Raw genomic sequence first — 26,235 nt, 5'->3', positions numbered from 1 at the left:
CCATTTCTCTGCAGAAGGAGTTATAAGACCTTACATAGTCATCACCCCTTCTTTGAAGTAAAAGTAGCAAAATTGCAGCCAAGCTCAATATATACCGTATTTTTCTGTGTTTAAGTCACCTCCATGTATAAGACGACCCCTATTTTTTATAACCTAAAATTAAGAAATTAAGTTGTTTAGCTTTTTGGGGGTGGGGGTGGGGGAGGTCACTTCCACCAATTGCCCATCATTGCCGATCGCTTGCCACAGCCACTGCCAATCGCACACCTCGCTGCAGCTGCCATTCACCTGCCCAATTGCTGCAGCCGCAGCCACTAATCACCCGCCCAATCGCCACTGCCAATCTCCTGCTTGCTGCTGCCATTAATCGCACATCCCCCCTCTGCATTCACTATCCGTGTATGAGATGACACCCAATTTTTACCTAATTTTTTTTAGCAAAAAGCATCGTCTTATACACGGAAAAATACGGTATATATAACTGACACTTAAAAAAAAACACTAAACCAATGTCCAGACTTTTAACATTCAAAAACTTTACTTGCAGACACTTACAGTTATAGATGAATTAAAATATAATATTTACAGTCCCATGCTTCTCCGAGCATGGGCTTGCAGTCTCTTCTTCTAACTTCCAAATAATTGTATTTCCCCCTCTTTCCAGAGCTCAGCACTCAGCCTTCTGTATCTCAATCCTTGCAGCTCCCAGGAGAGATTTCCACTTTCTTCTTCTCCTGAAACTCTGCTCTCTTCTCAAGCAGAGAAGAAGCACTCCAACACTCTATTCAACTTAGCAGTGTTCACAGTGGATTCTAAAACACAGTCATCTTGCTTCACATAAAAATGGAGTTTCTCCTTCACTAGACCAACAGTAGCCAAGCACATGAGAACTACTAGAGAACTCTCTAGAATTCAGCTACCAACCCATCAGATTTAAGCGCACAGCAATATGTACAAGTACTTACAATTTCAGCAACTTAAATTACTATATTTAACACACCCAGCCAACAAAAAGAGAGAGGTCTGAGCAAAGAGGTGTGTTTGACCTGCCAATGGAAGGTATACAGTGATGGTGTCAAATGCATTTCCTAGGCGAAAGAAATCCAAAGTCTAGGGGTCTCCAATGAATTGGCCCTATCATATGCTACCACCCTTCAAACTTGATAGGGCAGAGGCATAACCAAAAAGTCTTTGCAGCCGAATAATTTGCTTCCTCACTGTTTACTATATATTGCATCTTCTTAAAGATGGGTCCTCGAGGATGGTCTATGTGTACATGGCTGGTGGGGCATTTTCACTTGCCATTTAAAGGTCACTGTTCCTGCAGGACTGTATCACGCCAATCAAAAAAATGCACAACGCCATAGCTGATAGACCTCTTTCATCATCAGTCGGAGGGAAATGAAGAAAGCTGTTCCTTAGCTTCAAAAAGACCCAGCTCCCATTTACAAAAGCAATTTCCCTCTGTCAATTTACGTAGGTAGCAGCCTAGTACTTACAGAATGTTTTCCCCATTTTGGAGACGTATAATCTTGGGTCATTACAGCACAGCCTATAACCCTGGCTGCTCAATGCATCACGTCTTACAAGTGAAACATACCAATCATCTAGAAGTTCAACTTATTTGCAACTGCTTTAAGTGCACGCAAAATTTCAGCGGCGGCGAATTTCTTATTTTCCTCAACCTGAGCACCACTTCTGACGTGTGATCAGGGCTGCTGTCTGATTGGCCAGTGGCTCTATGTCCTTCCTCGTGGGTCGGAATGATGACCTTAATAATTCTACACTTCACAATTCTATGATTCTGTGACCTTCCTTTGGCATCATAGAGGGCTGTCTTGCAGGCCCAAACCAGAATATGCTCCAGTACTGAGGGCAGCTCCCATTTCCTTTCTTCGCCATTGTCTCCATTTTGTTGGGGGGGGGGTGTCTCGTTAAAAACTGTGTTAGTGTGTTCAACTTGTCATTCTTCAGAGTGTCTTCCCAGGGCCCCTGAATCTTATCTCTGAATAGAGGAGGGGGTATTTGGTGCCCCTAACACAAATTCATGTCCGTGCAAGCACTAAAACACCACAAAACATGCAGTCTGGCAACGCATATGCTGCCCCTGCACAAATCCACACACATCATTAATGCGCATGCACACTTACCATGCAGCGCATGTTGCAGAATCTGCTCCGGGATTAAATCCATTTAATCGTGTGTGTGTATGTTAGTGTGTGACTTTATGTATATCTACAGTGGTACCTCTGGTTGTGAACGGGATCCGTTCCGGAGGCCCGTTCGCAAGCTGAAAAGGAATGCAACCCGCGTCTGCGCGTGCGTGGGTCGCAATTCAACGCTTCTGCGCATGCTCATGACGTCATTTTGCTCGTCTGCATATGCGCGAGCCGTGGAACCCGGAAGTAACCCTTTCCAGTACTTCCAGGTCGCCGCAGGACACAACCTGAAAACGATCAACCTGAAGCAAACGTAACATGAGGTATGACTGTATTTTCTGTCTGTCTGTCTGTCTGTCTGTCTGTCTGTCTGTCTGTCTGTCTATCATCTATCTATTTATCAATCCAAAGGTAAAGGGACCCCCTGACCATTAGGTCCAGTTGTGACTGACTCTGGGGCCCCTTCCTCCACCCCTGACTGTGGGTTTCTTTACACTTCCTCTTGCCCCAGTGCTTTCTTCTGGGGAAAATTGTTCTTTAGTGCTCAGCTGGAGCAAACGGCAAGTCCATAAGGCTTGGGACTGTGACATGCACACGCAAGCAAACTGGAGTTTTCCGTGCAGGTGGCACTGTGGGTTAAGCCACAGAGCCTAGGACTTGCCGATCGGAAGGTCGGCGGTTCGAATCCCCGCCACGGGGTGAGCTCCCGTTGCTCGGTCCCTGCTCCTGCCAACCTAGCAGTTCGAAAGCACATCAAAGTGCAAGTAGATAAATAGGTACCGCTCCGGCGGGAAGGTAAATGGCGTTTCCGTGCGCTGCTCTGGTTTGCCAGAAGCGGCTTAATCATGCTGGCCACATGACCCAGAAGCTGTACGCCAGCTCCCTCAGCCAATAAAGCAAGATGAGTGCCACAGCCCCAGAGTCGGCCACGACTGGACCTAATGGTCAGGGGTCCCTTTACCCTTTTTAGTGTGTGAAAGCAGCTCCCAAGAGACAAGGAAGGGAACTCAAGCCAGCAACAGTGGCTGGATGCTAACGTGCTTTTCCTGAGCAGTTACGGCACAGGGGTCAAAGAAGCCAAGCCCTCAAAATTTCAAGTCCAAATCTTGTCTCAGACTAGCTAGGTGGCCTTTGACAAGTCCCTTTTCTCAGAGTCGTGGAGATAATATTGTTGGTGCACCTTACGCAATTACTGCAAGGATTACCAGAATAAAGTATGTGAAACGCTTTGTAATGCGAGGTCTGCGTCAGATGTTTTCGCATCTTGATTTGGGGAGCAAAAGTAACAGCCAGGATGGTGGAGGAAACACTTCTTATTCCATGAAACAAACGCTCACTCTTTTATGTGTGTGTTTCTGAATAATTCAAGAGAGAGGAAGCAGAGACAGGGCAGGGTTAAAAATTGCTCCAAAGATAATTGGGGGAAAGAAAGGTTTATATCGGATAATGTAAGATTTGTGCGGGGAGAGAAAGAGAGTTTCTGCACCAATCAAACCAAAACCAGAGATATTCAGCAAAGCATTATCTAAGTTGTTGCTCTGGAATACTTAAGTGGGAGCCACATTTCAACGTTGTTGACAAGCCTGGAAATTGTTTAGACGAAGAAGAGTACAATATATCCAGGAGACAAACTTCTGTGAGAGAACTCTGAAGAAATAGGACGTATTTGGCCCATAGAAAATGAGGTATATATAAAAAAAGGGAAATTTACCGTCACTTTTTAATATATGCAAAAGAATGTGGGAGGAGGGGGAAGGAATGCATTCACCAAGGACGAAGAAAGCAAGCAAGGAAGAATAAATGGCTTGGACAGGAAGGCAGATTTAGGATAGATATTAGGAAAAGCTGCCTAATTTAGGGCAGCCTCCAACATTCCTTAGATGAAAACAGGGACATCATATACCAGGAAGCTTCTCCTGTGTTTGATCTCGCTGTACACAGATACGTCATATATACACCTGTCACCTTGAGCCAAGGGCAACCTCTCCGCCAAACATACCTCGCAAGGTTGTTGTAAAGGGGGGAAAAAGTGCAATGGAAGGGATCATGTACAGATAAATGGAATGAAATAAACTTTTAGCTGCAAGCTGCCTTGAGTCCCTGATAGGAAAAAAAAGGCAAGAAATAATCATCATAATGGAAACTGTGAGAACGATCAGAAGCATACCAGAGGATCAGTGTCGGATTTACGTATAAGCTAAACAAGCTATACCCTAGGGGCCCACTCTCTTGGGGGCCCCCAAAAAATGTAAAGGAAAAAACCCTGGATGTATATTTCCAAAATGTAAGATAAAAAACAAATAAAATAAAACCCACATACAGCAACAGTGTTCTGTGTTGCGTAGGCTCCTGTGATGTAAGTCATGGGCCCCGCCTGCTAGCCTGCTCCCTAAAATATCACTGGTTTGCTCATTTCTATGTATAGGGTGCCTATGTTCTGCATGGACTGGTTTCCAGGCAACATGCGCTTCCTGCAGCCAATCAGAAGCCATGATTTGGCTTTCGAATGTTTTGGAAGTCAAACGTACTTCTGGAATGGATTCCGTTCGACTTCCAAGGTACGACTGTATCCTCAGTGACTGTGCCTTAGAATATTTGGAATCAACCAGAGAGATGGTGACCCTAGACTTAATCTTGAGTGTTCCTGAGTCAGTTGGGAGCTGTGACCATGACGCTATTAAAGTACAGTGGTACCTCTAGTTACGAACTTAATTCATTCCAGAGGTCCATTCTTAACCTGAAACTGTTCTTAACTAGAGGCGTGCTTTTGCTAATGCAAGTCTTGTCCAAATGAAGAGATAAAAATAGGAACTTTGGCAAAAGAAGAAGAAAAAGGAAGCAGACATAAGGCATGCAAAAAAGAATGTGAGGAGCACATTGCTAAAAACATCAAACCCAAGAAAATATTAACTTCTTCAAACATGTTAGTTGCAGGAGTCCGTCTAGAGAGGCGGTTGGACACTGGGACGATAAAGGAGTCAAAGGTGCTAAGCAGGGTGGGATTTAGGCTGGATGAGGCCCTAAGCTACTGAAGGTAATGGGGCCCTTTAAATGTCCAACTGTCCTTTGTCAACAACAAATTGTCGCTGTTTTTTGTGTTGAATATATGCTATATGGAAATTTATGGACCTAATTGGTATCTAAAGCCATTTGCACATAACAAAATATGTATTTTTTGAACTGAAATACCACTAAGAAGAGGTATATTAAGTGTTTTTTAACTTGAATTTTGGAAATGTACGTCCAGTTTTTTCCCCTTTAATTTTTTTGGGGGGCCCCCAAGAGAGTGGGGCCCTAAGCTACAGCTTGTTTAGCTTATATGTAAATCTGGCACTGGTACTAAGGGAGGATAAGGAAATTGCAGATAATCTGGATGATTCTTTGCATTAGCCTTCATGGTTGATGATATACGGCAGACCCCAGCACCAGAGCTAACTTTTGTAGAAAGGGAGGTCTAAGCAACAGAGGCAGATAGTGTTTATGAGAGATAAAGTTTTAAGCCTAATAAAAGAAAAAAATTAAAGCTGACAAATCATCGGGTCCAGATGGTATCCACCCAAGAGTTCTCAAAGAACTCAAATGTGAATTTGCTGATTTTCTAACAAAATTATGTAACATGTCCCTCAGATCAGCTTCCATACCTGAAGACTGGAATGCAGCCAATGTAACACCTTTTATTTTTTAATGGGATCATGGGGATCCTGGAAATTGCAGGCTGGTTAGCGTAGGGTCTGTCCTGGAAAAACTGGTGGAAGCCATTGCTAATGATAAAATAACCGTGGATACAGAAGAGCTTTGCTGAAGGAGAGCTATCATGGCATCTGCAAAGGACATCCTGTGTCATGGACACTCTCTTTGAGTGTGTCAACAAGCATTGAGATACACATGATGAAAAAGCTTTCAACAAGGCATCTCACTGATGATTCTTACGCGAACTCCGCTTTCATGGAATAAGAGAAGAGGTCCTCTTGTTGATCAGGAATTGGTTAGGCAGGAAGTAGAGAGCAGGAATAAATGGCCTGTTCTCTGTATGAAAAGATGTAAAAAGTAGAGTCCCCCCCCCCTCCACAACGATTGGTACTGGGACCTGTGCTTTTTAATTTTTCCATAAATGATCTTGTGTTAGGGTTAAACAGGGAGGTGGCCCCATTTGCTGAGCATGCAACGTTCTTCAGGGGCATTAAAACCACGTCAAGAGGTCGTCAAGAGCTTGAAAAGGACCTCTCCAAACTGAGTGAATGGGCAATAAGATGTACCTGGACTACCAATCCCATCAACCCTGACCTATGCCATGCTGGCTCGAGGCCTATGAGAGTCCCATTCCGATTTATGTGTTCTTTTATCATTCTGTATTATATGATTTTGTTTATTTTATGTGTAGCCCCCACCTTGGGATCCACAAAGATAATAGACAGCCTATAAATAGTTCAAAAAAATACCGCTGTGCTCTCTGAGGAATATTGCAATGGATTATGCTATTAGTTTATGTTTCAATGATACACTGAATACCAGTGCACTTTTTTAATCATATGGTTGACTGACTGGCGATGGCGTCTGGCTAAGTAGAGAAGACCTGCTATCAGCATGCGGTGGGCATCTGGTGATAGGACATCTGGCGTTGATTGACAGGAAAGGAAGCCTACAGGAGAAAACTGTCTTGAGCAGCATAAATTACTGAGCCCCTGCCCAGAATCATCTGTGAAGTATCCCTGGTGTTAACCAGAGTGCTACGTTTAAAGTTAAGTGTCCATCTCTGCCTCTGTTGCAGTCAAAACCCAGTCAAAACATTTTTAGCAATTCTGCGAGGGGCTGCAGCTACGATGAGGAATGAGGCGGGTTGACGTTTGCGAGGTTTGGAGGCAGGTATGGCGACCCTGTGTGCAGTTCTGACATCTGGAAGGATGTCAACGCAGCGTGCAGCAGCTGTGAAACAGGAAAAAGTCCATGATAGGGATCATTAGGAAAGGAAGGGAACATAGATCTACGGCATGACTGCGTTTGGAATGCAGTGAACAGTCCTGGTTTCTTCACCTCAAAAAGGACATTGCAGGGTTGGAAAAGTTTCAGAAAAGGACAGCCCAAATGAGCAAGGGGATGCAGAAGTCCCTATGTGAGGAAAGGTTGCAGCATTTTTTAAAAAAATAGTTTTTGTTGCAGCATTTAGGGCTTTTTAAGAGATGCGGGTGGCACTGTGGTCTAAACCACAGCGCCTAGAGCTTGCCGATCAGAAGGTCGGCGGTTCAAATCCTCGCGACAGGGTGGGCTCCCATTGCTTGGTCCCTGCTCCTGCCAACCTAGCAGTTCAAAAGCATATCAAAGTGCAAGTAGATAAATAGGTACCACTCCGGTGGGAAGGTAAACGGCGTTTCCGTGCACTGCTCTGGTTCGCCACAAGTGGCTTAGTCATGCTGGCCACATGACCCAGAAGCTGTACGCCGGCTCCCTTGGCCAGTAAAGCAAGATGAGCGCCGCAACCCCAGAGTTATTCAGAGCTCCTTGGAGTCGGAACAGAATGCAAATGAATTGAGATGTGTGGTGCTGGTTTTGGCCCAGCACCGCAACCCCACTCCTTGCATTCCCCGCTTTATTTCTCCGCAAAAATCTCTATATTGCCAACTTTAATAATGCCACGGCAGGGAACAGCTTAAAAACTAACTACAGCATACTGTAACCAGCTGATTGAATTTTCAGCCCTGTTCCACCCTCAAAGCCCAAACCACAGACATTATTCTGCAGCAGCAACAGCAGAAGCAGAAGCAATTTAGCAGAACAACAACACACCCTTTATTTTGTGGCATGGTATTTTAACAGAACAACAGGGAAATTCTTAAAAAAATCGTTCTGCCTTTGTTCTGCCCGATCCACAGTCTCACTTTGTTTTTACAGAACGCTGCCAACTTCGAAAGCAGACACCTCACTCCTGCAGATGCCACCCGCCTCCACCCCTTGGCAGACGTCTCCCCCGCCAACTTGATCTCGGTTCTGCAGAGTCACGAGACAGCTCAGAATAGAATCCCGAGGGCACAGACCTCTGCTCTTGCAGGTGGCTCCAAATTGATTTGGGGGAGCTGAGCTAATGCATCATCATTTAATAGGAACGCACCACATTAAAATGCCACAGAGGGAAGGGGGGGGGAGGAGCAGATCTGCAAATCACAACTACACAAATAGGTCCTTGGAAAGAGAAGAGGAATTGTTAGGGGCTAAAGTTTGGAGAGGGATGGATGTGGGAACCAGGGGGGAAGGGAGATCAAAACAGCAACCATCGTCAAGCTGTATCCTCCAGATATCATTGGCTTACAACTGATGTTGGCTTGGGCTAATGGTAGTTGAAATTCAACCACATCTGGAAAGCATCAGGCTGGCGATGGCTGCCATAAAACATTGGCGAGCTTCTGCCAAAAATCCCTTTTTCGTCAGCCTCCTCTGCAGCCTGCAAACCTAGCCCAGGAATGAAAGTTTTGGAGTCCATTAGATTGAGTCCACTGTTGTTGTTTAGTCGTTTAGTCGTGTCCGACTCTTCGTGACTCCCTGGGCCAGAGCATGCCAGGCACTTCTGTCCTTCCACTGCCTCCTGCAGTTTGGTCAGACTCATGTTGGTCGCTTTGAGAACACTGTCCAAACATCTCATCCTCTGTCGTCCCCTTCTCCTTGTGCCCTCCATCTTTCCCAACATCAGGGTCTTTTCCAGGGAGTCTTCTCTTCTCATGAGGTGGCCAAAGTCTTGGAGCCTCAGCTTCAGGATCTGTCCTTCCAGTGAGCACTCAGGGCTGATTTCCTTAAGAATGGATTGGTTTGATCTTCTTGCAGTCCATGGGACTCTCAAGAGTCTCCTCCAGCACCAGAATTCAAAAGCATCAATTCTTCAGCAATCAGCCTTCTTGATGGTCCAGCTCTCACTTCCATACATTGAGTCCATTAGAACATTGCAAATGACATCGGTGCTTCAGTGGAAGGGTCCATCTAGCCTCGCACCTCATTTCTAACAGTGGACAGGTGGCTGCTTCTGGGAAACCCACAATCACAGAGAAATCAACCCTCCCCTAACAACTGGTGTTGAGAGGTAAAGTGCCCCTGCCTCTGGATTTTTCACTAGTTAATAGCTATGGAGGAACCGATCATTTGTGAGGTCGATACTGCCTTTCTGACAGACCTGGCAACACAATCTACAGCTACCTTTAGGGGACACACAGAGATATTTCCAAGTGCAGGATCAGGCCCTAAACTTGCTCCCCAAACCCATCACTCAGAGCCCAAGAATTTTCCCTCTCTCCATGGACTAGCGCAGGGTTTCCCAAACTTGGGTCTCCAGCTGTTTTTGGACTACAACTCCCATCATCCCTAGCTAGCAGGACCAGTGGTCAGAGATGATGGGAATTGTAGTCCAAAACAGCTGGAGACCCAAGTTTGGGAAACACTGGACTAGCGTTATCGTGACTGGGGAAAGAGGCAACAGCTGGAATTTGGGAAAGTAACTCTTCTTTCCTTCCCTCTCAAACAGACCCTGGGACTGTTAAGCACTAAATCCTGATCACCCCACACTTGTCATGATGTAGAATGCCCAACCACTAAGGCTTGGGACATATTATTTTCTTAAAAAAAGAAAAATCCTTCATCTGTTATGAAATTGATTGCACCAATTTCTGCTACTTATACTATTCTATTTTTCTTCCTTAAAGGTCAATGAAGTGTACAAGTAAAATTGTCATTAAGGGCTCCTGCAGACGAATTGTTTGTTGAGCATTTCTCCTGATTTGCTTGCACAAAGCTTATGAGGAACTTAAAACTATATCTGGTCTTTATTGAACCTTAGTTCCGATTTGTATACAGGGCGGTTATGTGAGAACGAGCCATCATTCCAATTTGCTTGCGGGGGGTTTACATGTGTTCCACTTAATCATTCATTCATCCCACATTTTCCAAGGCATTCCCTTGTCCCTGTCAAAGCACGGAAAAGTCTGTTGGCTTTTTTAGTGAGGATTTGTTGCACTAGAGCGACAGAGCTCTTTAATCCACTTTAAGTGTGAAAAGCTAAAGTTCTGGTATTCGCTCGAATCCCTCTCACAAAACACCGGCAGTCTGTAGACACTCTAAATCCCATACATAAAGTTAAACATAATATAATTTTTGCTCAAATATAATAACAACAAGCCAGCAATTAAGCTCTTTCCCCAGGCACGCCGGGTTCACCTTGATACATGCGTGCTTGCCTAAACACCTCTTCTGCAAGCATGTTTGAGTAAGGTTCCTGCTTAGTGAATGGGGCTTGCTCCTTAACAGAATCACACAGTTCCAGGGTTCTATGGGACACGGATGACCACACAGACCACCTCTTGCTCAAGGCAGGAATATTGCAATCCCTGAAAGATGATTGATTATTACAGTTCACATCTCCTCCAAGAAGCATACATGTTTCACCCTCTTCCCCATTTCGGACTCACAACAACCCTGAGAGGTAGGCTAGGCTGAGAATCAGTAACTGGCCCAAGCTTCATGGCTGAGTAAGGATTTGAAACCTGGCAAGACTCCCATAAAAGTGCCTGGCTTAAAATTGTCTACCCAAAACTTCCCTCTTATGGCCTATCCCCAAAACACCTACTCACTATAGGCCCCACTAAAGCAAACTGATGCTTTTGAATTATGGTGCTGGAGGAGACTCTTGAGAGTCCCATGGACTGCAAGAAGATCAAACCTCTCCATTCTGAAGGAAATCAGCCCTGAGTGCTCACTGGAAGGACAGAACCTGAAGCTGAGACTCCAGTACTTTGGCCACCTCATGAGAAGAGAAGACTCCCTGGAGAAGACCCTGATGTTGGGAAAGATGGAGGGCACAAGGAGAAGGGGACAACAGAGGACAAGATGGTTGGACCACATTCTCAAAGCTACCAGCATGAGTTTGACCAAACTGCAGGAGGCAGTGGAAGACAGGAGTGCCTGGCGTGCTCTGGTCCATGGGGTCACGAAGAGTCGGACACAACTAAACAATAACAACAAAGTAAACAGACTAATTGGTCAAAGTCTAAAAGATATCGAGCACCAGAACAACCTGGCCACTTTAAGGAAATTCTGCCCTCGGTGTGTTCAGTTTCCACCTCTACATTTTGATTCTCTGGCCCCATATCTGCACAAACCTATTATCCCAAAATACAGATGTGCTTTTACACTTGCAAGACTGGATGTTTTGCCATCTGCGGTACTTGAGGGTCAATTCCGAAAGATTCCGCCTGAGAAACGTCTTTGCCCCTGTGGAGATGGCAGCACCGAAACAGCGGCACACATCCTCCTGTCCTGTACTCTCTACAAAGACCTGAGGAACAAGATCATCACCCCACTCATACTAACCATCCCAGGGCGCTCAACCACTGCCACAATGTGCTTCCTTCTATTAGATCAAAATGAGCAGATAACAGCAAAGGTTGCTAGGTGCATAGCAGGGGCAATCAGAACAAGGGCCACTAACAGACGGCTGATTCAGGACTTTAAATTGTGCTTTTATATCAAACTTCCTTTTCTGCGTATACTGTAATGTTTTACTGTTGCTATGGCCATTGGCTAATGCAAATAAAGTTTTATTTATTATTATTTGAAACCTGGTCTCTCCAAAGTCCACCGCTCTAACCACTACAGCCCACTGGCTCTCAGAGATGGTCAATTTCTGCTTAACCCTCCAGTAATGGAGAGCTAACCACCTTTCTGGAACAATCCCCTTCGCTGCTGAACAGCTCTTCCTGCTGGGATGTTTCTCCTTAGCATTTAACCAAAATGCGTTTCTTTGCAGCTTTCCTGCCTGCTGGTTCTTGTCTAGAAAGAGAAACCAGTCCACTCCATCTTCAACCTGTTGGCCTTTCCAATATTTGAAGACCACTGTCCTCTGAAGGCTAAACAAACCCAGTTCTTTAAACTGTTCCTTATAGGATTTCGTTTCTGGACTACTCATCCTGGTTGTCTGAACGCATCCCACAGTTTAGGATTGTATCCGTAATGTTCGACTTTGTCATTCCCATCATTTTCTACCACAGGAGAACCAAGATGCTGTCATGAGTATCCACCAGACACCAGCAGTTCAATTAGGCGCACCGTTTAAGAGCAGGCCTATTCCCAGGACCAGGAGGTGCCCGCCTGATTACTCTTACTTAATAGCTGAATTTCCAAGTGTTATTGACCGCTTTCCATTTTGCCTGCTGCAAGAAGCATGTGCTTTGTTTTTGCCAACACTTACAGCAAAAAGAAAAAGAAAAAAGGAGACGTATGCATTAGTCATGCAGTCACTCGTCTCCAGTAAGTGTCACGGTCTGAATTTCACCACTGCATGCTAAAAACATAAGCCAATCAAGCCAATTGCCCATCTAGCCCAGAATCTTGTCTTCACAGTGGCCAACCAGATGGCTGTGCAAACAGGATCCAAGCTCTTCCTGCAGCTCTGAGCAACTGGGATTAAGAAGAATTCCTCCCCTCAACAGGAAGATAGTACCTAGCCAACATAGTGTAAATGGAGAAATCTGAGGGCTCCCTTGGACAAAAAAACAAGGACACCAGCCAGGAATACCAGAGCAAAACAGCAGCCAGTAGGCTTGGTCTTTATTGAAGACTCCCACCTGCCACAAGGTGGAACAAGATGGAAGCCCCAAACAAAGAGAACCCAAACTTTTATTAGCTGCTCATCCCCATGTTACACCCCCCCAACTACATCTCTAATACATCATGGTTACATCATGAAAGGGGAGGTCTGGTGGCCGGAATCTGAGCATCCTGGACCCTGCCCCATGGTTCTCCTTGCCCTCCACCAAACCCCCATCAAGTGTAACAAAATAGATATTTATATGTTCCTGTTTCCCAGGCAAGTTAATCACACCCTTTTGTCTTCATCTGGGTTTGTTATTTCTGGAATGGCTACCTGTCTGGCACTCAGGTATCAGGATGCCAGGGATTATCACTCAGGCAGAGGGGCTGCTGAGTAGCTGAGCTCACATGTCTATATGAATTTCTGAAGTTTTCCCAGTGAGCCAGTACACAGATACATTTATCAGTGAATTCTTACATTTGGTATCGTGCAGCAAAGGCCCTTTGAATAGATAGGAAGAAACTGTGATGAAGTGTTTTGTGGGACAAATCACAAAAGTCACAAAAGTGATTGTGCCGGTTTTGGTAGTGGGCTGCATGTGCATGATATCTGCTGGAGGGGAACCCCCCCCCCAACCTATACATAAATTCCTGCAACAATAGTTAGTAGCCACTGATAGCTGGATCCCCCCATGAACCTCTCCAATCCTCTTTTAAAGCCATCTAAGTTTCCAACGTGGGTGGCGCTGTGGGTTAAACCACATAGCCTAGGACTTGCCGATCAGAAGGTTGGCGGTTTGAATCTCCGGGACGGGGTGAGCTCCTGTTGCTCGGTCCCTGCTCCTGCCAACCTAGCAGTTCAAAAGCACATCAAAGTGCAAGTAGATAAATAGGTACCACTCCGGCGGGAAGGTAAACGGTGTTTCCGTGCACTGCTCTGGTTCGCCAGAAGCGGCTTAGTCATGCTGGCCACATGACCCGGAAGTTGTACGCCAGCTCCCTTGGCCAATAAAGTGAGATGAGCGCTGCAACCCCAGAGTCAGCCACGACTGGACCTAATGGACAGGGGTCCCTTTACCTAAGTTTCCAACAAGTGGATCCTGTCCAGGTTTGTAAATTGTCTTACTTTAAATGTTGTGAGGACCCTATGCCCTTTTAAAATGTGTTTTTTGGGGGTGGGTTATTAGGTTGTTTTTGTTTTGAGTATGTATTTTGTGGTTTTATATTTTGATTTTATTCTGTGAACTGCCCTGAGACCTCCGGGTATAGGATGGTATATAAATTCAATGAAGAAGAAGAAGAAGTTGAAGTTGGTGGCCATCAAGATGGGAGTCCCATAGTTTAACTATGGCTGTGTGCAGAAGTTCTTTTGTCTTCCTTCCTTTCCTGAATCTTCCAACCTTCAGCTTCATTGGAAGTCCATAGGTTCTGGTGTAGTGAGAGAGAGACGAGACCTCTCCACTTGCTCCACACCACGAATAATTCTATGCAGCTCTCTTCCGTCTGCTGTTAATTGTCTTTTCTCTAAATTAAAAGAGTCCCAAATGCTGCAACCTTTGTTCATAGGGAAGTTGCGACATCCCCCCTTTCCCTCTTTTTGAGACTTTTCCAGCTCTGCAATACCCACTATGACTCCAAGGTCTCATTCTTGGTCAGTTGCCACCAGCTCAGACCCCACCAGCATACCTGTTAAACGCTTTTGTTCTCACATGCACCTCTTTACACTGGTTTACTTGGAGCTGCTAAACCACCGAGCCTCTTGGACTTGCCTATTGGGAGCTCGGCGGTTCCAATCCACGTGTCAGGGTGAGCTCCCATTGCTCTGTCCCAGCTTCTGCCAACCTCGCAGTTTGAAAACATACCAGTGCAAGTAGATAAATAGGTACCACTCTGGCACTCGCCATGGTGTCTTGTTGCACCAGAAGTAGTTTAGTCATGCTGGCCACATGACCCGGAAAGCTGTCTGCAGACAAACACCAGCTCCCTCTGCCTGAAAATTTGAGATGAGTGCCAAATCCCATAGTCACCTTTGACTGGACTTAACCATCCAGAGGTCCTTTAAGTTTACTTTACATTTTACTTGTAGCTGCACTTGCCATTTTACTGCCCTTTCACTCAGTTTGGAGCTACAGTGGTACCTCGGGTTACAGGCACTTCAGGTTACAGACTCTGCTAACCCAGAAATAGTACCTTGGGTGAAGAACTTTGCTTCAGGATGAGAAATCGTGTGGTGGTCAGTGGGAGGCCTCATTAGCTAAAGTGGTACCTCAGGTTAAGAACAGTTTCAGGTTAAGAACAGACCTCCAGAACGAATTAAGTTCTTAACCAGAGGTACCACTGTACTGTACCCTTTTTGGAGCTCTCCATAATCTTTTTTCCTTCCTTTTAACAACCTTGAACATGTTAAATGTGAAGTGCCCAAAAGTAAAGCAGAACCGTGTTTACACAGAAATGGCAGTTGTGCAATCAAAGCATGACTGGCAGATTATCAGCATTTTGAGGACAGGAGGAAACAGGAAACAAAAAGCCAGAGTAAGAGTAAGATAATGCTTATCAGGCCGTGATGCATTTTAAAGACCTAATTCTGAAGACAGGATATGAAGATTCTTACAAAACAGGTGATGAGGCAGGATAAACCTATAACTGGACAGCACTTGTCATTTATTCCCTTTTACATATACTACCCTTGAACAAAGCTTCAAAGGTGGTTTCCGAAAGCAAGATAAATAGGAATAAAAACCCATGAATATCCCTTCAGACAGAGAACCACATGCTGAAGACTGGACTAGCCTTCTCCTCCCTGACATGGTAGTTTTCTGTGTGCAAATAAGGGAACTTCCAACCTGCCACTGTTGGGGGCGAGATTCAATCACACACTGCAATAGTCAGATTGGGCAATTAGAGTGCTTTGCAGGATCCTAAACAACAAACCCAATTTCTCCCGAAGCCTAGACTTCTTGCATTGAGGAAGGTGAGGGTCAGGTAAGGTGAGATAAGACTTGCTTTGATGCAACACCCCAGGCCTAGGCAAACTCCAGCCCTCCAGATGTTTCGGACTACAATTCCCATCACCCCTAGCTAGGAGGACCAGTTGTCAGGGATGATGGGAATTGTAGTCCCAAACATCTGGAGGGCCGGAGTTTGCCTAGGCCTGCAACATCCTCTAACTCAGTGATTCCTAAAGTGGGCAGTATCATCAGCCGGGGTGTGTGTGTGTGTGTGTGTGTGTGTGTGTGTGCGCGCTAAGAGGCAAGTAGGTTTCAGAGGAACACTGGAGGTCTAAACGACTACCATGCTTTGAAAATCTGGTATCAAGTCCATCAATTCTGTTTAATTCGTTAAACTAAATAGTTTTAATTGGATTTGGGATAAATGTGCAGTTGATCGTTACTGTTTTGAATTTTATGGTGCTATTATATTCCTTAACGGGTCATGAAAGCGCTATTCTGAACGATGTTTTTTATAGGGTAGGAGGTGCTGGGAATGAACTTATGGAGCCTAGGGGGCAGCAGTGCCCCAAACAAGCTTGGCAACCACCGATCTTGTTGTTGTTGTTTAGTCGTTTAGTCGTGTCCGACTCTTTGTGACCCCATGGACCAGAGCACACCAGGCACTTCTGTCTTCCACTGCCTCCCGCACCAATCTTACCACTGGTCTTAGCTCCCCGCAAACAGATTCATGAAAATAGTGCAGTCTAATTTCCCTGCGGGACGCAGGTGGTGCTGTGGGTTAAACCACAGAGCCTAGGACTTGCCGATCAGAAGGTCGGTGGTTCGTATCCCTGCGACGGGGTGAGCTCCTGTTACTCGGTCCCTGCTCCTGCCAACCTAGCAGTTCGAAAGCATGTCAAAGTGCAAGTAGATAAATAGGTACCGCTCCTGCGGGAAGGTAAACGGCGTTTCCATGCGCTGCTCTGGTTCGCCAGAAGCAGCTTAGTCATGCTGGCAACATGATCCGGAAGCTGTACGCCGGTTCCCTCGGCCAATAAAGCGAGATGAGCGCCGCAACCCCAGAGTCAGCCACGACTGGACCTAATGGTCAGGGGTCCCTTTACCTTTAATTTCCCTGCAAACAGTGGCGTAGCGTGGGTTGTCAGCACCCGGGGCAAGGCAAGTAATTTGCGCCCCCTAACCTGTGGATTTTAGAGCTGCGAGTGCGAGTGCGCCCGCCCCAGATGTTACGCCCGGTGCGGCCAGCCCCCCCTGCACCCCCCACGCTACGCCACTGCCTGCAAACCGACCAGGGAAAATGCTACATAACCTGATTCGGGGGAAACACCTGATTCGGGGGGAACATTCTGCTTTACTAACCTTTCCTCCTTCCCGGTCTGAAATGGTACTACTCTGACACAGGTACACCAGGTCACTCATGCTAACCTGCTCTGCACCTCAGAGAAGGCGCTGCCCCAAATCAACAACATGAAATGATGGGAAGCGACTTGCTTTTCACACAGACATGTTTTTAAACCCAGGCAAGCCTTCTATTGATTGCATTTATATCTCACCTTTTCCTCCAAGGAGCTCAAAGTAAATGGTGGCTTGGCAGAAAGGCAAGAGATAAACACGCTAAAGAAATAAATGCTTCTTCCCCCCATCTCAGTTATTCCTCACAACAACCTTGCGAGGTCGGCTAAGGGGAAGCAGCTGGCCAGAGGCCACTCAGTGAGCTTCATGGGCCAAATAGGGAACTGAATCCTCATGCGGCAGCTAGACTGGTGACTGGGGGCGGCCGCCGAGACCATATAACACCGGTCTTGAAAGACCTACATTGGCTCCCAGTACGCTTCCGAGCACAATTCAAAGTGTTGGTGCTGACCTTTAAAACCCTAAACGGCCTCGGTCCTGTATACCTGAAGGAGCGTCTCCCCCTCCCCCCATCGTTCAGCCCGGACGCTGAGGTCCAGCTCTGAGGGCCTTCTGGCGGTTCCCTCATTGCGAGAAGCAAAGCTACAGGGAACCAGGCAGAGGGCCTTCTCGGTAGTGGCACCCGCCCCGTGGAACGCCCTTCCAGCAGATGTCAAAGCGATAAATAACTACCTGACATTCAGAAGACATCTTAAGGCAGCCCTGTTCAGGGAAGTTTTTAACGTGTGATATTTTACTGTATTTTTGGTTTCTATGGAAGCTGCCCAGAGTGGCTGGGGAGGCCCAGCCAGATGGGCGGGGTATAAATAATAAATTATTATTATTATTATTATTATTATTATTATTATTATTATTATTTATCTCATTTCCTAGTCCTAAACAATTCGTCACTCTGGGAAGGGTCCAAAATGAAGCATCACTGGGAGGGTGTTGGCACTATTTACGGCTAGAAGGGAAAGGGTGCTTAACCCTTTCTCTGCTTGGTGTTTTCAGGGCCAGCTCAGAATCCTTCAGCTGCTGCCTCTGCTGTGGGTTTAGCCACATTTTTAGTTCCATGCAATGCGTTCTTGGGGGAAATCTGAAGGGTGGCTAGGCCTTGCCTCCTAGAGCTGCAAGGGGTGCGGCTTCTAGAACAGGCTTCCTCAACCTCGGCCCTCCAGATGTTTTGAGACTACAACTCCCATGATCCCTAGCTAACAGGACCAGTGGTCAGGGATGATGTGAACCGTAGTCCCAAAACATCTGGAGGGCCGAGTTTGCTTATGCCTGCTCCAAATGTTTTGGGACTACAATTCCCATCACCCCTGACCACCAGTCCTGCTAGCTAGGGATCATGGGAGTTGTAGTCCCAAAACATCTGGAGGGCCGAGGTTGAGGAAGCCTGTTCTAGAAGCCGCACTAGAGTCTGGTAAACCTGCCAGGATCCTGTTGGCATCCATCTGTCTCGACAGACAATGGAGTGCGCCTCCAAGGGTGAAGTCAAACCCCTGGGTTAGCGGCAGCAACATCACCTCTCCGGGGTGCAAGCCTGGGTGGTGTGTCTGGAGGTCCTGGGCTGCCCAGGTGACAACATGCCCACCTTCTCAGCCTGGCTAATGTGGTCCAAAGGCAAGCAGAGCAATCGGTTTGGCACCAGCTTGGCTGCAGCAGTTGCCAGAATAATAATAATAATAATAATAATAATAATAATAATAATAATAATAATAATAATTTATATATACCCCGCCCATCTGACTGAGTCTCCCCAGCCACTCTGGGCGGCTCCCAATCGAGTGTTAAAAATACAGCATTAAATATTAAAAACTTCCTTAAACAGGGCTGCCTTCAGATGTCTTTTAAAGATAGGATAGCTGCTTATTTCCTTCACATCTGAAGGGAGGGCATTCCACAGGGCGGGCGCCACTACCGAGAAGGCCCTCTGTGTCTGGTTCCCTGTAACTTGGCTTCTCGCAGCGAGGGAACTGCCAGAAGGCCCTCGGTGGTGGACCCCAGTGTCTGGGCTGAACAATGGGGGTGGAGACGCTCCTTCAGATATACAGGACCGAGGCTGTTTAGGGCTTTAAAGGTCAGTACCAACATTTTGAATAGTGCTCGGAAACGTACTGGGAGCCAATGCAGATCCCTCAGGACTGGTGTTATGTGGTCACAGCAGCCACTCCCAGTCACCAGTCTGGCTGCTGCATTCTGGATTAATTGCAGTTTCCGGGTCACCTTCAAAGGTAGCCCCACGTAGAGCGCATTGCAGTAGTCCAAGCGGGAGATAACCAGAGCATGCACCACTCTGGCAAGGCGGTCCGCGGGCAGGTAAGGTCTCATCCTGCGTACCAGATGGAGCTGGTAAAAAGCTGCCCTGGACACAGAATTGACCTGCGCCTCCATGGACAGCTGTGAGTCCAAAATGACTCCTAGGCTGCACACCTGGTCCTTCAGGGGCACAGTTACCCCATTCAGGACCAGGGAGTCCCCCACACCCGCCTGCCCCCAGAAGGAGGCATAGAAGGCTCCCTCCAACTGCCTTAGGGACTCTGCTCTGGGTTTGTGTAGAATTTACTCCTTAGCTCTGTAATTAGGGTCATCGTTATACTTATTTGTACCGTGCCTTTTCCCCAGGCAGCCCAGAAGCTCCATCCACACTGCCCAGGCTTGTGGCCCGGAGAGGTCACTTTTGTGCTGTCAACGCAGGGGGTTGACTTCACCCCTGGAGGCCCACGAAACATACGGTTGCCAGCAATGACAAGAATTGCGGAGTGAGGGGGGAATGAACCACAAGCTGATTCCACATGCTCATCCTTTGCCACAGCATCAGTTGGTGACTGGATGCCTGGCAAAGGGTGAGGGGGCGAGATTCAGCCTTGCCCCACCCACAGAGCTTCCCTTTACAACTGAGCCAGTTCTCGCACACTGGGCTGGGAGTCGCTTACACGCGTGTGTGAGTAAATCAGAGGGGATGATGGAGCAAATCATACAAGGAACGCCTGTGGATGCGCTTAGCCGACGGAGAGACTAGATTAAAGAAATTATGTTGACAGTTTGTGGCGACGTGGAAGGGATGGGGAGGGGCGGCTGTCACGGAGGAGGCGGAAGGAAAGAGAGAAAAGCAAGAGCGACTCTCTCCAGGCTCCGCGCAGGCCGGAGAGCAGATCAGCCCTTCATCAACTGGGTGCCAGGCAGATGCTTTGAGCTGCAACACCTTAGAGTCCCAGGTTGTGGGCACAAAAGATCTGCAGGGCATTTAGGCTGGCAAAGGCTGGCATAGGGTGATGGAGGGAGCTGTTGAACTTGGGTCCTGCTTACGGCCTTGCCACAGGCATCTGCTCAGCCGCTGGGCATAAGAACATAGCAAGAGCCTGGTGAGTCAGGCCAATGACCCATCGGGTCCAGGGGCATATGATGAAATTTTTGAAAGGAGAAACAATTAGGGTCAGAGGCACCAGCTTGGAAGAGTGATGGGGGGGTGTTTGACGTCACGGTGTGCTCACATCATGTCTGTGAGCATCTTGTCTTCCTCCGTAAGCCAGGCCAAAGCTTCCCAGGCTTTGGGAAGGTGGCAGGAGAGCTCCTGGACCCATCAGAGCATCACACTTCCCTCCCTGAGCCAGACAGGAGCTTCCTGGGGTTTGGAGACACCAAGGGAACATTTAGGGGGCTTGCCTAGTCCCCCTAGTCCAGGGGTCAGCAACCTTTTCTCAGTCGTGGGCTGGTCCACTGTCCCTCAGACCATGTGGTGGGCCGGACTATAGTTTGGGAAAAAATAATAATGAATGAATTCCTATGCCCCACAAATAACCCAGAGATGCATTTTAAATAAAAGGACACATTCCACTCATGTAAAAACATGCTGATTCCCGGACCATCCAGGGGCCGGATTGAGAAGGCGATTGGGCTGCATCCGGCCCTCAGGCCTTAGGTTGCCTACCCCTGCCCTAGTGCAATGATTCTGGTCCCACAGTGGCCAAACAGATGCCCATTATGGGAAACCCGCAGGAAGGATCCGGGCACCAGAACGACTCTCCCCTCCTGTCGTTTCCAGCAAATGGTATTCAGAAGCATCGCTGCTCCAGCTGTGGAGGCAGAGCAGAGTGCCTCCTCCATGAATTGGCTCAGTCCTCTTTAAAAGCCACCTAGGTTGGTGGCCAGCGTTGCCTCCTGTGGCAGGGAGTTCCAGAGATTAACCACACACTGCCTGAAGAAGGACTTCCTTTGATCCACCAACACTCAGCTTCATGGGATGTCCACATTGCACCAGATGGCCTTTGGCCTGATCCTGCAGCCAAGCACTTCTTATGAATCACCTCAGCTATGAATTCGCCAAGGGGAGAGGGGAGGGTTAAGCAAGCCCCTCTTCCATGGCCTCCTCCCCACATTATGCTGCCCTTGTCAGGTTGCTGCTGACAATGAGAAGGTGTAGGAAAAAGGTGTAAAACAGCAGCTTTGCTGGATGATATGAAAAGTCCAAAATATTTATTAGGCCACTGCTTTCCATCAGGACAACCAAAAACATTCACAGCATGGTTGGTTTAATACAGGCACCCCCAAACTCGGCCCTCCAGATGTTTTGGGACTACAACTCCCATCATCCCTAGCTAACAGGACTGGTGGTCAGGGATGATGGGAATTGTAGTCCCAAAACATCTGGAGCAGTAATAGGCAAACTCAGGCCTCCAGATGTTTGGGGACTACAGTTCACATCATCCCTGACCACTGGTCCTGTTAGCTAGGGATCATGGGAGTTGTAGTCCCAAAACATCTGGAGGGCCAAGTTTGCCTGTGCCTGATCTGGAGGCCCAAGTTTGGGGATGCCTGGTCTAATAAAAGGGATTAGGATTTTGGAACAACAAACAGTTTGGGGAGTTAGAAGTGCGAATAAATGCACAGCATTGTTCTCACACATTACAATGCAGGATACTTATGAAGTGTGGACATCATTCATGACACACACTCACATGTTTAAGCGGCTGGGCAGATTAGTGCAGCTGGGAACCCCCACCTCTGTCTGAATTCTCACGTACATGGGTGTGCAAAGGCTGTGTGCATTCACCGTACATGCCAACTCTTTTCTGCGTTACAGGTTACCATTGTTTGCTCGGCTGTGCCGTGGAAGTCACAAAAGAGAGCCTAGCACTTAGCACCCATTTGGGAACGCTGCCTCAATAAGCTTCCCAGAAAACATGCACAGCCGGGCTACAGTCATACGCTGCTTCCGAGGGTCCTGTGGAAAACACTGGCTGAAGCACACACATTTCCTGCAGGAACAGTCATTCGCAGTGCTGTCTTTGCACTTGAAGATCCGCAAGCAGACGGTCTCATATTTGGTTTCAGGCATCTCCAGGTAGGGCCGGGAATGGCTCCTGCCTGAAACCCTGAAGAGTGCAGATCGTACTGAGTGAGCTACATGAAGCAGCGTTCTGCATAAGCTGCTTTCTCTGTTTGCATAGGGCCTTGGTTCGGCAGTATAGCATCTGCTTTGCATGCAAAGGACAACAGTCTTGATCCTTGGCATCTGCAGTTAGGGCTGGGAATGTCTCTTGTCTGAAACCCTGGAAAGAGGCTGCTGGTTAGTCCAGAGGCCACTGAGCTTCATAGAATCACAGAACTGTCGAGTTGGAAGGGGTTCCAAGGGTCATCTAGTCCAACCCCCTACAATACAGGAATCCTTTTGTGCCAGGGCTTAAACCCACAACCCTGGCATTAAGAGTCTTCTGCTCTACCAGCCTTGCCATACTGCAGGCTAAGGACCTATGATCTTCATATAAGGCAAGTCTCTATATATTCTCTCCCTCCCTACAGTTTAACCAAAAACGTAACTTTTAAGCAGCATTAAAGCCACAGAATGAAGCTGCCTACGATGGCAATTAGCGAAGGATGGATGGGCACCTATCAGGAAGCCAGGGAGGCAGCAGAACCTCCTTTTTGAAAACTTTCCAAGAAAAAGGTTGGGCAAGGACATGCTGGGGCTGTATAGGATATCCTCTTGCCTTCGGGCAATTGTTGCAGTACACAGCCAGCTGGATCCTAGCCAGCTCTCCAATTAACCTGCCATTACAAGTGCCACATCAAAGCCAGGCCAGTATTCCCATTGTAAGGATGAGAGGCTGAGACTTGGAGAGAGGTTTTGATAGCAGGCACAAATGCATTTTGATTCTCCTAGAAGAGCTGGAGGTCATCTTCAAGGTGCAGGGCTGTATTTTGCAACTATCTCTTTCTAAGAATCAAAACCTAAAAAGGGGTGTGCTGTTGGCATTATACAGTGTTGCCCCCAAAATAATGGCAGGTCAGGATCTAAGGCAGCTCGGCTGAGAATACATAATTCCAGGGTGGTGGTGGCTGTGGGGCGTTCGCGACACACCCTTTCCAACCTAGCAGCGTCCATCTGTAAAATGGGAAGAGCAACGGACTTCAAGGAACGGTTCCTAGAGCAAAAGAGAGCTGTTCGAGCTGAGAAGCAGTGCCTTGCAACGTACAGTTTCCATCCCTTCAGGTAAAACAGCCAGCAAGTCAATAATATAAATGGGATAAAGATACACGAACACGCAGAGCTCCTGCTGTCTCCATCACTCAACGCCTGCTGGAGCAGACAAGTTGCCCACAGCCTCCAGAAAGATGCCCCCGAGCCCAGACTTTGGTGACCCTCTGGTGAAAAAGAGGTTTAGCAAAGGCAAAACCACTGGAACATCTTCTGCCTTTGGCAATAGGTCAAGCCACATTCCAGAGAGGGCATTGCCAGCGAACCCAAGTTTGCAGCAAACATAAGAGGTGATCTCTCGAAGTATGAAAGACCTGAGCAGTTCAGGGATTTATAAAGGTAGAACTGTTTGCACAAATGCACACACACACACACACACACACACACACACACACGTTGCTAAACACAGTCCACATAAACCACACTGGGACAATGCTGCCCTGCCTTATAGGGCTGTTGTAAGGAGACGGCAGGTGCTTTCGAGTCTTTAAAAAGCAACACAAGTGCTAAATCACATCACCAGCAGCACAACCTCCTCACTCCGCAAGCAGACAAGGCAGTGAAGTCACAAGATGCCCATCTAATCTCCGAAGCTCTCCTCTCCTCAGGCGCCTCATTGTGCATGCCAGCCAAATGCCAGGCGGACTCAGCGCCTCCTGCAACAGTACCACCACCTTCACGAACCGAGCTCAACATTATATCATTCGGAAGCCTTTGCATAGCTCCGGCTTTTTAGGGAACATTTCCTGAGCGTGCCCTGGCACAACCGTAGATAGAAACCGTACGTAGGTGGTGTTTGAAGTGGGGGAGGGGGATCTTGCAAGGAAGGAGAGGGATCAAGGTCTTTTCCCTAACCAACTCATCAGCCCTGCAAATGCTCCCTTAAGCCAAATAATAACAAAAACACAAATCCGTCCTTTTGCTCTGTTGAGGAGCTGCGACAACCAAAGACAATGCCAAGACCAGACAACTGGTTTTTGCAAGGAGAAGAGGGGGGGGGGGGAGGCGAACAGATCAAAGTCAAAACCCAGACATGTCCTTTAGCAGAAGATGCTCTGGATGGAAAAGGAAACAAGCTCTTCTTACCTGACCAGCTACAGAACAGCAGCAGGGGAAGCAGGAGACAGGTCAGCAAACCTCTGGAAAAAAGCCCGGGAGCGTCCATGGTCATTTGCTACTGGAGGGAAGAAGGGAAAAAAAGAAAAAGAGTTTCATGAAGAGGAAATCAGAGGGTGCTTCTAGCGGCTTTCTCTCTGTGTCGCTCTCTCTCTTTGAGAGAAGGGCAGACGAAGCCAAGGAAGATGAAGAAAACAAACCCCCGCATCACTCCATCCCCAAAATGAGGAAACCAACCTTACTTCCTCGTCTACAGACATCGGCAGGGTGGGGGTGGGGGAGAGCCCAAACCCAACCTATTTTCCAGAGCCGACGAAATCAGGAGTTCTCTGCCCCCCCTCCATCTCCTTCCTCCTGAAACATCCCCAGCTAAAAACGGTTAAAGGGAGATTAATATTTTACAGAGAGGACATCGGGGCAGCGGCGAGGAAAGCGGCAGGGAGACGGGAGGAAGGCGCATGGGGGGGGGGACTGTGCAACAACATCCTTTCCCGGGTGCCTAGCAAAGCACGTACGCAAACACAGCCACGCAGCCGGGCACAGACTCACCTGGCCAGCATCCGCTGCAGCGCGCAGCGCCCCAGACACGCAGACACACGCGCGCACCTCGAGAATTCGCTCCTCGCTCGCCCCGGGACCGGCGGAAAAAAAAATCGCCACTTTTTGCTCAGGCAGGCAGTCACATGCCAAGGCTGCTGGGGTGCCCCCTCCCTTCCCTGTTCCTCCTCCTCCTCCTCCTCCTCCTCTTCCAGGCCTTTCCACCAGTCGCACTAGGAAACCTTAAGAGTCACAAGAAACCAGAAGAAGGGGAGATGTTTTTTTCCCTTTTTTTGCAGAGGAAAAACACTTCCTCGGAACGGGGCTGGGGTTTGCACGCCTCCCCAAGCAGCAATGCCAGGAGGAGACTGCAGGAAAAGGGGAGAAGGGAGACCCCCCCCCCGCGGACACAAGGGAGGTGGGCTCTTCTGTGTCACCTTTGCAGCCCTTGGACCCTGCCTAGCTGCGCTTGTCAGTCTGCTTGTGTCTCTCTGCAGCGCCTTCTTGCTCTCTGCTGTTGGTGGTTCAGAGACATCCCACCCTCCTCCCGTTGCCTAGCATTGATGGGGCTCTGTTTTTTTCAACAATGTACCAGTTCAGGAGAAAAGAAAGAGTCGTCTCTCCTCCCCCCCCGTCTCTCTCTCTCTCTCTCTAGCAGGCAAGCCAGCTTTTTGGGAACGGCTCCACGCAGTCCTAGTTCTCCCCCCCCCCCCAGCTAGCTTTTCACAAAGCAAGCTGGACAGAGGCGATCGGAAGAAAAGGCTGGAGGGGAGTAGAAAGAGCACAAGGGAGGCTGTACCACTACGACTGCCTGCCTGCCTCGCTCCAAGCCAACTTGCTTTTTTGTGTTTTGTAAGGTCACCCCTGCCTGCCTGGAATCAGCCACACATTGTTTTTCTTAAGGTGGGCTGGGAGAATTCAGAGGCTTCCTCCCCTGCCTCCCTTTCGCTTGCCCTTCCCTTTGCAAAGGAAAGCAGCTTTGTCTCCTGAAAAACACTCCTGGGTTCTTCTCCCCAGGCTTTCAAAAGAAGGCTGA

The 26,235-nt window shown here is 47.8% G+C and overlaps 1 protein-coding gene across 7 annotated transcripts in view; it reads right to left on the bottom strand.

Annotated features, from left to right (window-relative positions):
• The window catches only part of LOC310708758 (tyrosine-protein phosphatase non-receptor type substrate 1-like), a 118,327-nt gene extending 92,339 nt beyond the window's left edge, over positions 1 to 25,988 (bottom strand). For 2 of the 7 annotated variants that reach the window (XM_083507537.1, XM_083507543.1), the window contains exons 1-2: positions 25,212 to 25,562; positions 24,633 to 24,723 (exon numbers count right to left, since the gene is read on the bottom strand). In XM_083507537.1, coding sequence (XP_083363663.1) covers positions 24,633 to 24,717 — 85 coding nt within the window. In that variant the 5' untranslated portion in view covers positions 24,718 to 24,723; positions 25,212 to 25,562. Of the gene's footprint in view, positions 1 to 24,632; positions 24,724 to 24,899; positions 25,143 to 25,211; positions 25,563 to 25,636 lie in introns of those variants that run through there. The other 5 variants (XM_083507540.1, XM_083507542.1, XM_083507539.1 and 2 more) reach the window with 5 other exon arrangements.
• Positions 25,989 to 26,235: the final 247 nt, after the last annotated feature.

This window comes from Podarcis liolepis (assembly GCF_965112155.1).
Source record: "Podarcis liolepis genome assembly, chromosome: 6".
Taxonomy (NCBI): Eukaryota; Metazoa; Chordata; class Lepidosauria; order Squamata; family Lacertidae; genus Podarcis; species Podarcis liolepis.
Note: the sequence above shows the minus strand (reverse complement) of the source record. Positions and strands in the feature narration are given on the sequence as shown.